At 36.2% G+C, this 12,754-nt stretch overlaps 1 protein-coding gene across 1 annotated transcript; it reads left to right on the forward strand.

Moving 5' to 3' along the window:
* Positions 1-1,929: 1,929 nt before the first annotated feature.
* On the forward strand, positions 1,930-2,268 carry LOC307176827 (small nuclear ribonucleoprotein E-like). The gene has a single exon (XM_079903322.1). The coding sequence runs from the start codon at positions 1,961-1,963 to the stop codon at positions 2,237-2,239; it is 279 nt and encodes a 92-aa protein (XP_079759448.1). The 5' UTR covers positions 1,930-1,960; the 3' UTR covers positions 2,240-2,268.
* The last annotated feature ends 10,486 nt before the right edge of the window (positions 2,269-12,754 follow it).

Here is a 12,754-nt window from a genome sequence, read left to right on the forward strand (position 1 = left end):
AACCCCTTATTTCAAGGTCTTTATCATTTTCCTCCTCATTGGTTACAACAATAGCATTTCATCTATTCCCCTTGCTTTCAATCTTGCCCTGCTTCCACCAATTTTCTACATTACCAAAGGAATAATCTTATTAAGACTTGTATTTCTCACATCATTTCCCTGTTTAAACATCTTCAATGGCTTGCAGGAGAAAACAGACTCCTTAGTGTGACATGAAAGTTTCTTTTGTACCAATGTCTGCTCTCTGCTATCATTTCATCATTGCTTGATGCTTCTTCCTCAGATACCTAAGCACTTACAGTTCACAAGTCTACCAATCTCTTCTATATCTCGATACTTTTGCAAAGTCTATCGCCCCTGTCTGATGCACTGCTGTATCTTATTTTCATTAACACCATCCTCTCCCCTCCCCACCCAGGACGATTTTCCTGGCCAGGACAAGTCTTACCTAAACCACTCAGTCACAATGTTACTTCTTCCATAATGCCTTCCCCAAGCTGTCCTCCAGTTTCCTAGTCCTTTCCAAACACCCTGGGCTTAACTTGACCCCAGCGATTTTGATATTTATTATAATTTTGCATCTTTGACCACCTCCTTCAGAGCTGGGATAGCTTTCACGACTGATTCCAGTGACTGGTACAATGTTTTGTTGGCTCTCCGATCACCATTTGTCATCAAGCATATTACACTTAAACTTCAGGCCCCTCATTTGCATAAACAGTAGGAAGAAACCCTAGACATGTGTTCTTACAGTCACACTCTTTAGTGGAACTTGAAAAAGTAATTTTTGTATTTATTAAAGGAATCCGTCACCCCCAATTTTGTATATCTCAGGCCCCACAAAACCTGAAATGGTCTGGTAAGATAATAAATGACTATGGAATGAATGAACAGATATACTTTCAACAATGTATTAGCTCTATATTTCAAAAGTGTGCCACTTTATGCTAATATGCCTTTTTAGATTTGTTGCCTCATCTCTTAAAATAAGAGAATGCTACTTAGTCTCTGCCATTTTCCAGGCCAATTATGATAATAAAACTCTTAAGTACAAGAGTGGAATGTGTGCAGAGCACAGTCCAGTCTTGCCTGGAGAGTTTTGGGTTGGAGTCCCAGCTGAACAAGTGGTTGTCACTGAAAAGTGGTTTTAGGGCACTTCCCTTGGAGTCACTGTGGCTGGTCTCTTAGTGTCATAAGGAACTGTAGAGAAGGCAGAGAACTGACTTGCATGGATTCATTTGCTCATTTATCATATATCAATAATATGTATAAGATGTATATAAATTATGTATATATAATTACATAACATGTTTCAATTACTATGAACTTGAAACCTACATTCAAGTAAGAGGACAAAAATAAATAATGAAACAGGTGGTCTTAGACTGAGGTAACAGAAGAAATGGGAGAAATAAGTAGAAATAAATCATTCAAGACACTGAAAGTTGTAGTTTGGAAAATGTTTTTATTCAGGCTGCAGAAGGTCATTGGAGAATTTCAGTCAGGGAACTGATGAGTGCTGATTTACATTTTTAAAAGTAAATTATCCTACTGTGACAAGAATGATTTCATTGTGGGCAAGAGTAGAGTACATAAGACTGGTTATCTGTTAATATTGAACTCCTAGTGAGACAAGGAGAGCCTGGACTGGGGTGGTGGTAATGGATAGGAAGAAAAGAAAATAGATTTGAGATATATTTTAAAGTAGAGCCAGACAGAGAAAGATAAATATCCTATGATATCAATTATATGTGGAATCTAAAATATAGTACAAATGAACTTATTTACAAAACTGAAATAGAGTCACAGACATAGAAAACAAACTTATGGTTACCAAGGGGGAAGGGGGGCATAAATTGGGAGATCGGGATTGACATATACACACCACTATATGTAAAATAGATAATTGAAAAGAACACACTGAGTGTGCAGGATAGTGTGGTCTTTGTGAGCTTCCACCATGGCGTATCGGGGCCAGGGCCAGAAGGTGCAGAAGGTGATGGTGCAGCCAATCAATCTCATCTTCAGATACTTGCAAAATAGATCTCGGATTCAGGTCTGGCTTTATGAGCAAGTGAATATGCGGATAGAGGGCTGTATCATTGGTTTTGATGAGTATATGAACCTCGTATTAGATGATGCAGAAGAGATTCATTCTAAAACAAAGTCAAGAAAACAACTGGGTTGGATCATGCTAAAAGGAGGTAACATTACTCTGCTCCAAAGTGTCTCCAACTAGAAATGATCAATGAAGTGAGAAATTGTTGAGAAGGCAACAATTAGGTGTGCAATTTTTTAGGTGTGCTTTTTAGAAGTGTAGTTCTAAAGCATTTATTCATATTGTTTTGCTCACCTTTATGTTATTACCAGATGACAATAAATGGTGTGGGATTGTTTCTTTTTAAAAAACAAAAAACAAAAAAAAAACCACACTGTATAGCACTGGGAACTCTACTCAATACCCTAATCAATACCTATATGGGAAAATAATCTAAAAAAGAGTGGATATAGGTATAAGTTTAACTGAGGGTTGATGTAAAGGCAGAAATCAGTGGTGACTTTTCTTTTTTTTTAATTTGATGGATGATGATACCATTTACTGAGATGAGGAAACAGCAAATGGGAGAAGTATCAAGATTTCTGTGAGAGTAAAGCAGGTGAGGACTTGTACCAAGTCTGACTCTAGATGGCAAACTTTCAAAATGTTTTACAGAGACAACAATCATAATAGCTATTCCAGTTTTCTCTCAGTTGAGCCTATTCCCCATATATCATATGAAATATACAGAAGGACATTTAGATGATTCTCTCTCTTTTCCTTCTACTTCATTCTGTTAAACATTTAGTGGTATACTACGTTACAATTCAGCCACAAGGTCTAGCCATCTCACGGTCTCTTACATTCTCTCACTTTCCTTTATTTAAGTCCAACATTGTGCCTTGCTGATTCCAAGTTGCCTATAATTTATGCATGAGATAAGTGAAATTGGATTCCTATAACATGCCAGGGATACTATTGATAAGGAAACAGCAGATACACTCTAAAACAATTAGTGGGGTACTAAGGAAAGCTATTATGTAAAAATGCCAGGATACTTATCTTTGGGTTATAGCTATCCCTTTATACCAAATATTAGTTATCACATGGAGGATTTAAAAACTTCTGTCCCTCATGTTGAGTATGGATATTTCTAATACAACACACTTATAAACACACATAGCTATTTATTTATGTCATTCAGTGCAATACTACTCTGATACTCAGATAATGTACAGGTAGAAGAGTCTATAAATACTACAAAAATATTAAATTATTGCATGTTGTAAAGTACTGTGATGAAGATAAAGGTACTATGATATGATATGATGATAGTGTTGCTGTTAATTCAACAAAAAGTTCAATTTACCTGATTATAATTTACTACTAAAGATTTAGCACTCTTTGAAAACCCCCTTTGCTGACAATAACATTAATGCTGACACGGAGAGGACAAGAAGATGAGAAAGGCAATAGGAAAATAAAGAAGAAAAAGAAAAGGGGATACAAGGGATTAATTTTATATCTTTTTGACACTGAACTTTGGTGTGATGGATTAGGGTCCTCCAGAAAATGTCAGGTTGTCCTCCCATTTCATGACTTTCCTCTTATCCCTTCACAAGATTCTTTCCATATCTCTCTTGGATCTTTAAGATATTCAAACTTACTTATGTAGGATGTTACAAAGAGACATAGGTTGAAACCAGATTTGTAGTAGAATGTAGATGATTTTAATATTGCCTGCTAGTCTCACCACTTGGATTTGAGTCTGACCACGAGTGTAATTTAAGTGGAAGCCCAGCCTTTTGCTCTGCCTATCAGTCCAGCACACTATTTTCCCCTAGCAATTATTTCTGGTTATATTAGTCTAATAAACAAGTTAATGGTTTCCTTGGAAAGATTCCTGCCTTTTTTTTTTCCTCATGCATTTCTAAGCTTTTAATCTAAAACCAGACAAAGATTTATTTCCCAGAACTTAGAATTTTATTTTATTTGAATACTGGAGTAGCAAAGTTGCCAATAATTAAGTCAAAGTTGCCAGTAATTAAGTCACCTTTAGCCAACTTGTGATGTTTCTTCCTCTTATCAAACTCATCACAACTATTTACTTTTTGTACTTATTTTAGGAAAATTTTAGAAACTCAGCCATAAAGTTGGCATGTTGAACAGGAATTATACTTTTGATTTGCAATTTTAAAAAAAATATTTGTTTTATTTAATATTTTTGGCTGCATTGGGTCTTCATTGCTGTGCACGGGCTTTCTCCAGTTGTGGGGAGCAGAGGTTGCTCTTCATTGCAGTGCGTGGGCTTCTCATTGTGGTGGCTTCTCTCGTTGTGGAGCACAGGCTCTAGGTGTGAAGGCTTCAGCGGTTGTGGCACGCAGGCTCAGTAGCTGTGGCTCGTGTGCTCTAGAGTGCAGGGTCAGTAGTTGTGGTGCACGGGCTTAGTTGCTCTGAGGCATGTGGGATCTTCCAGGACAAGGGCTCAAACCCGTGTCCCCTGCATTGGCAGGTGGATTCGTAATCACTGCACCACCAGGGAAGCCCCCTGCAACTTATTTTAAATGTAGGAAAATAACCTTAATTTTATAAACTGTGGCACTTTATTTCCTAAATATTTCCTCTAGTATATTAAGGAAAAATATATTTTAAAAATGTACAGGGGCTTCCCTGGTGGCGCAGTGGTTGAGAGTCCACCTGCCAATGCAGGAGACATGGGTTTGTGCCCCGGTCCAGGAAGATCCCACATCCCACATGCCACGGAGAGGCTAGGTCCGTGAGCCATGGCCGCTGAGCCTGTGCGTCCGGAACCTGTGCTCTGCAACGGAAGAGGCCACAATAGTGAGAGGCCCTCGTACCGCCAAAAAAAAAAAAAAGTACAGCATATTTGCAGAGCATAGTTCCATTTAGCTCTTTCATATTTCTTTCCTGATATCTGGTATCCACCATCTTATTTTTCCTCCACCTTCTCTTAGGCAGCTTATCCTGAGGTCAAACTCTTTCTTGCTATAAGAGAGCTCTGAAATCAAAGAAACCAGATTCCATTGTTCTTGTAGTCTTTTTGTATAAAATTTCTGTGCCTTTAAGGTAAATTCATCCACTTGTGACTCACTGTTTCTTAGTAATGCACCTTTTAACAAAATCCTTACCAAGTGAAGCCCATGCAGTTTTGGTAGTGACTGCCAGAATGTTCTGGAGAGAGTAAAAATAGATCATGCCCTTCTCCAAAAGAAAGTAGTTGTGTAATTATAGGACCATGTTTCTATTTGTGAAATTTTTCTAGAAAATATTGTTCGACTATATATTTAAATAGGATGTAGCATCTAATACTATATATAAATTCTATATATTTTTCATTTCCATTTTTATATACTTTGAAACACAAATAAATAGATTATGCTTTTGAAGACCTCTACTTTTATGTCGTGTTACTACTTTTTTTTTTTTTTGTCGTGTTACTGTTTAAATGTCATTGGGTATGTGTCTGTCTAAAGGAAATGATCTGTTACCAGGAAGAAGACCAAAAATTGCCTTCAGAAATATCCCAAATCAGCCAAATAATGCAGCATTATTGCAGAAAGAGAGTAAAATGCTACTTCCCTTTTTTAAAAGAATCTTCCAAATCGTAACTATTATTCATTGGCATCTCTGCTTAATAAACAATAAATCTTAAAATCATTTGGCTCCATGCTGTTTGGAGACACTGTACGAACACATTTTTAAGCCTCATTTATTCTTTTTACAGTTCATAATTTTTACATTTGAATGCCAGTGATGTCTCCACTCCTCCCTCCTTTATGGATTAAAGGTTTCTGCAAGTTTCAACTTGATTTTTTAAAAAAATTATCCAAACCTAGAAAGGGTCAAACAATTCACTCAATTTAATAACTACCTACCATGGATTACTATTAAAGAATTATACGTTATTTATTTTTCATTAAAGATAAAAAGTCAAGAAAAGTTGAAGCAAAAGAGAAAAGATTTTATATGTGAAAGAGAAGGTTACTAGCAGCACTGGGTATTTATTATTCACGAGAGGCTAGTGGGTAAAGGAAAGGTAGTGTGGCTATACTTAGCCTCAGCTAACCCTAGTGAGCCATGGGCTTAATGTTATCCCTGAGTGTAAGAAGAGACCAGATAGCATACAGATTCATGGTTTTTGTTTTCAAACTAGATGATGCAACTGTTTTTGTTAGTCTTAAGACAGACAATCACTGCATATTCATTCTAGTAAGGCCTCCTCTTACTCCTAGTTTCCACACTGGAGTATTATAAGGTTGATGACAGAGGATGGACTTAAATAATCTATGGTAAAATTGAACACCACGAGTTAAAAAAAAAAAACAGAAAAACAAAAACTAATCCAGGGCTTCCCTGGTGACACAGTGGTTGAGAGTCTGCCTGCCAATGCAGGGACACGGGTTCGTGCCCCGGTCCAGGAAGATCCCACATGCCACGGAGCGGCGAGGCTCGTGAGCCATGACCACTGAGCATGCGTGTCCAGAGCCTGTGCTCCACAACGGGAGAGGTCACAACAGTGAGAGGCCTGCATACCGCAAAAATCAAAAACAAAAACAAAAACTGACCCAAATACTTAAGTACTTAAATACAGAACTGAGAGCAAGAGGGGAACTAATCAACTTCCTCTTCTGTCTTGTAGGCATTCTGCTATGATTCTTGACCAATTAGTGTATAAAAACAAAGTTCGTTTAATGTCTTGGGTGGATGAAACTTTCCCAGGTAGAAATTGCCCCAGTGTTGATCACAAGAAAAATAGATGTAACATAATGGATTCAGGGTCATATCCAAGAGTAGATTTGTTTTCATGATATGCATGTGATGATTATCTCTCATATGCTTTTTACAGTTGCTTTGTAGGTTGTCAACTTAAAGAAAGATGCACAACATAAGAGTTGTGAGTTTAAGCTTTATACAGGGTCTTACTGAGGACTATAGCCTGGGAAACAGTCACTCAGCCAGCTCTGAGAAAAGTGCTCCAGAAGTTTTCTGGAGAAGCCAGAAGCCAGTCTATATATGATTTTTGGATAGGGAATACCTGCAGTCAAGCATACATCTCGGTAAAAGATTACAGCTAATCACAAATAACAGACATCTCAGGTTAATGATTTTAGTGCTTTCTTATGTATGGGAAGATTCAAGAATCTGGAGTCATTGAAATTCTCCTGAGATGTGCTTCTAACAATCTAAGGGCTTGTTTTTCCAAAGCACAGAGCACCTCATCCTGTTGTTTATACTGATTCTTCTCAGGGTGAGCTGTCAGTGGACAACCTCAATGGGTTATGACTTAACTCTTGTGGAATTATGTGGTGAGCAACGCTTTTTGTTCTTCTTTTTCACAAAGAAAAAGAAGAACTTTGGGATCATTTTATGAGGCCTACCCAGCACTGATGGAAAATTAGCCTCATTTTTGGGCTCAATTTGTAGTTCAAGAATTCATGTAAAACTTTTATTACTCTAAGAAGTACTCACTGATCCTACCCAGAAATCTTAAATAGCATCTATATTTAAAATTATAACAGTAATGATTATTTTACATTTACATAGTAATGTGGCATAGAATATATAAAATACCTCTATGTGTTATCATTTTCTAAAGTCTATGTTACATAAAGATGAATATTTCTTTATGATTTTTCTGTTAACTATTATAAACCTGTGTGAAAAAACAAGCATTATTATTCTGGTAGGGAAAATAAGGCATAGAAAAATGATAATTGACTTGCCTCTGATTACACAGACTAATAACTCAGCTGGTCCTGAATCTGGGTACTGCTCTGATTTCATGATTAACTAATACTCTAAGACCTCCAAGGCAGACGGTCATCATTTTATTATTCATTGTTTGGTAATCTTCTAATTAATGTGTTGACTTGCATGCTTATTCAAATGCTGGGAGGAAGATAGTTTCCATTCTTCATCTTTTCCTCTAATGAATCTTTTCCACCTGGTGCTTTTTGCTCTTGACAGAATCCTCAGCTTTCTTAAAGAATTGGTGTCTTTTTTGCTTGGGATGTGGGGGGAGGGCAATTACCAAGTGCCCTCTAGGAATTAGTCTTAGTGTGAACATGGTGGCAGAGATTGATGACAGATGAAGATGTTATCAGCAGAACAAAGCAAAACAAATAAGACCAAACTCTTTTCTTCATTCAAGGTGTTTAAATTGTTATGAGAAAAAAAAAGAAATTTCCTCCCTGTAAATGTGAAAGAATTAATTGAAAAATTTTCATAATGATGGACAAGGACTGTTATACTCTTATTTCTTACATAAGTTTGGCTACTTACCCTCTGTTGATTTTCAAAGGTACTCACTTTTTGAACTGTTTGCAGGGAGAGATCTCACTAACACATGCTGGACAGACCAGTTTTCAGCTTATTTGGTATCTAGAGCATTAAAATGTGACACCTGGAAATTGTGATGTTGGGAGCCAGTGGAAGCTAAGTGTTTTTCTTTTTCAGTTCACTGTTCTGTTATGTTTGGTTAAAATTTGTCTTTATTTCTAGACTTTAGATTGGTTGAGATTCAATGGGCAGTAGATTTTCAAATTTCTCATTGACATGATTTCTTATACAATAGATGTTCTAATGCTCGGTCAATGAACTATTATGCCTTAAGAAATAGTTCATGCTTCTCATATTTATTAGAAATTAACCTATCACTTAAGCTCTAATAAAACTACCAACTACTTCAAAATTTGAAACTTTAAGTTATCAACTTTATTTAGAGTTAAATTTGGAAAATTGTTGCTGTGTTACTTTCATTATAAATTATAGATTTATTTTAGTGTTTGAAAATAACAGTGATTATTTAAATCTTGTCTTTTTAGAGATAATAAATCTCGGAGATATGAAGAGTTTTCTCAAAGTTAAATAACTAGTTTATATCAGAGCCAGACCTAGGGCTTAGTATATCTAATTATACAGGAATTGTCTCCTCAAATACATTGCATACAGGGTGTTTTTTTTTTTTTTTTTTTTTTTTTTTTTTTTTGGTACATGCATAAGGAAGAGTTGTTTCCAATACTCTCTGAATGTCCTTAGGGCAGGGACTGTGTCTTGTTAAATTCTATATACCCAATGCACAAACTTGTGCTTGCCATATAATAGATGATTACTTAATATTTATTAAAGCCCTCTTGACACTGTTGAATGTTATTATTAAAATATGTTTTTTAGATTGGCATTTTCTTATGTACCTTCTGTATGATTCAGCAATTCCTCTCTTAATATTTATCAAAAGAAAAAAAAAAGGAATAAAAGGTCCACAGAAAGCTTGTACATAAACATTCTTCATAGCTTTAATCATAATAGCTCCAAACTGAAAATAACCCAAATGTTTATCAACAGATGAACGGATAAACAAATTGTACATTCATATATTCTATATCTTCATTAAAGCAGAGGTTTCATGTTGTATACACTTGCTAAAACTCATTGAACTGTATATTAAAAAAGAGGCATTTTATTATATGCATATTGAATTTCAATAGAGATGAAATAAAAATTATAAATGTAATTTTCTATATCTGATTTTAACAAGTGCAAAATTCTATGGAGTAGTTGATATCAGTATATTAATATCTTCTATTTATATCATAATCTGCAGTTAAATGTGTGAAATCTGTTAACCCAGGCTGGTGAAGACAAGATCTTTTGGAAATATTCTTTCCAATAAACTTACTTACACCTAGTAAGCACATTATCTGATACATATAAATGAGAAATCAGTATAATGTTTATTTTAAAATATTACTCATTGAATCATATACATGGCATTCCTTCTAGTGTGTTCTTGCTTTGATGACTTGCTTAGTTGTTAAATATAGGTAAAGATAGTCACTCTTTCCTTATTTAGGAGATTATTATCTAAAAACTTCAAAGCTTCATATTCCTATATTTTTTAAAGCGGACTCATTATCTATGTCATGTGTAGTGCCCCAAATTTCCCTACATAGTGAATACAACATTTTCACTTGGATAATGTTAATCTTTCAGGTTTGGAAAGCAAGGAACAAATTACTGTTATATATATATATATATATATATATATATATATATATTTGCTTTTAATAACTGGCAATGTCTCACACATATAAAACTGTGTGAGAGATTGCCAGTTATTAAAGGCAAAATTCAGTATGTATTTATCAGTCATATTTAACAGAGCACATAAACTAGGAATTGACAACCTTGGTGAGAAACAATAACCCACTTAGAGAATTTATGTTGACAAAAAATACCTCAACAGACAGATCATGAGAGGACACAATTTTTCTTTTTAATGTGAATTTTAAAGGTTCATTACATTGTCTTAGTAAATATTCAAGACTTTATTACTCATAAATACAACCCTTTTAAGAATAAAGTTCATTCTTACTTCCTGTCTCTGTCATCTTATCTCTGGGTAATAAGCTTTAAAACTTGGTCACCTGCTTTGTAAACTAATGCTTTATTTTAATTGTTAAAAAAACCAGAAAATGCCATTTCGGATTTAAAGTCTATCCTTTCCAAAAAAAAACATGAAATTACCATGAAGGGGGAGAAAGAAGAAGAAGAAAGAGAAGGACAAGGAGAAGAAGGAGAAAGAGAAAAAAAGGAAGAAAGCTTTGAATTTTTCTTAAATTCAGCAGGTTGGCAGGGCCTGAAAGCAGATTCAGGACATTATGTGTAATATATAGAGCGGATTAAGCAATTTTCCTCAGTAATGCTTGGCTTCACCTCCTGTGTGCAAACGGATTTATTCTAGAAGCAAGGCCAATTGAAATCTTCAAACCAGCAGAGTTCATCTTTTTCTCTATTTCAATTCCTTCCACTCCTGAGAGCCTGTGATATGCCCAGTGCTGTGAGAGACCTCAGTGTACAACAGTGAACAAGACATGATTTCTAACCTCAAGCCACTAAAGAACTCACAACCTGTTTTGGAAAATGATACAAATACACCATCAGTGTGATAAATATGATAAGAACATGAACAGAGTTAGTTACGAGCACAAAGGTGGAAATATTTCATTTGAGGAAGACATGATAGAGCCTTGAAAAGATGGGAAGGTATTCACCTGGCTGGTTCAATCCATTCACTTAATTATTCAACAGAAAATGCTGCGCCTCTACTCTGCAATGGCTCCTGTATTTGGCACTGGGTTTGCAGGGGTGATCAAAGACTAGCATCATTCCTTACTCCCAGGTTTACAGTCACACAAATAACTACATTTGCACACTGTGGAAGATACTATGTGTGAAAGGTTCAGGATGTAATGAGAGTATATAGGGGACTCTTTTGGAGGAACCTGGCAGGAGCATGTCAGGAAAGACTCTCTGAGGAAGCGAGTTTGGGGCTGGGATCCAAAGATAAATTGGAGTTAATTTAGGCAATGGCAGGGAATAGGGAAGAGTGCACTAGGCACAAAGGCTATGGCAGGTGGGTGCATGGCTTATTCATGCAGTGGGAACAATGTGATGTGGCTGGTGAATGGATTGCAGAGGAGAGGAATGTGAGAGGCCAGAGATGGCCTTAGGGAGCAGATCACCCAAAACCCTATGAACTAGTTAAAGATGTTGCACATTTTCTCAAGAGATTCAAACAGAAGAAATACCTGGACAGATTGCTTTAAAAAATGCTTTTGCTGCAGTTTGAATAAGCCCCTGTCAAGAAGCTATGACATTGCATCCACACGAGAGACTTGAGCTAGGTAAAGATAGAGAGAAATGAAGAACAGATAAATTTAAAATTATGAGGTAAAATAAACAACATTTAGTAATGGATTGGCTATGGAGAAAGAAGAGAGAGCCAAGGATGACCCATGAGGTTCTGGCTTGAAGAACTGGATGGACGAGAGTGCTGTTCAATAGGGAACAATGGAAGGAGAACAGATGGGGAGACACTCAGGGGTTTGGCTTTGAACTGGCTGTTCAGGGTATCTCTGGAACATGCAAGTGAGGACAATGTGAACTGGATATATCAACCTGGGCCTAAGAGTCCTGGACTACTGTTTTATATGTAAAAGTCACAAAAATATGTCTGGTAACTGAAGACCATGGGATGAGTGGAACTGCACAAGGAGAGTATAGAGTGAAAAGAGGAAAGGACAGAAGAACGTGCCTGGAAGGGGATTTGACATCTAAGGATTGTGTTGAGAAAACGGAGTCAGCAAAGAAGAAAGAGAAGGAGCAGCCAGAAAAATAAGGGACACGCGATATCATAGAAGTTAGCGAGGAGAGTGTTTATACAAAGAGTGGTCAAATGGGTTTAGTATTGGTGCCACTCATGTAAGATCAGGGCTAAAGATGCCCACTGATTTAAGTCACTTAGAAGTCACAGGTAACCCCATGGAGAATTGTCACAGTAAGGTCATGGGGTTGCAAGCTAGATAGGAGTGGGTTGAATACTGAAAGGAGATTCAGAAAACTCGCAAAGTAAGTGTTAACTAATCTCTAAAAGGATTTGGGTGGGAAGGAATTAGTGTAAATATGGAGCAAAAGAGAGCTTTTACTAAAATTTTAAGGTGCTTTATAGTTTATGAAATAGATTCACATATTGCTTCTACTCCTATAATCTGTCCACTTACTTCTGGCATTTTGATATCTTCTTTCTGTTCCTTTCAATTCATACCTTTACTTGTCATACCATAATGCAACCTTGCCATTGTGTTTACCTAAGACTCCATCCCTCCATTTCAGCTTAAATGTTCTATTTTACTT

This window comes from Stenella coeruleoalba (genome assembly GCF_951394435.1).
Source record: "Stenella coeruleoalba genome assembly, chromosome: 18".
In the NCBI taxonomy this organism is placed as follows: domain Eukaryota; kingdom Metazoa; phylum Chordata; class Mammalia; order Artiodactyla; family Delphinidae; genus Stenella; species Stenella coeruleoalba.

What these genes read in the sequence shown, in the direction of transcription:
- LOC307176827 (XM_079903322.1), top strand. Translation starts at nt 1,961, where the DNA reads ATGGCGTATCGGGGCCAGGGCCAGAAGGTGCAGAAGGTGATGGTGCAG.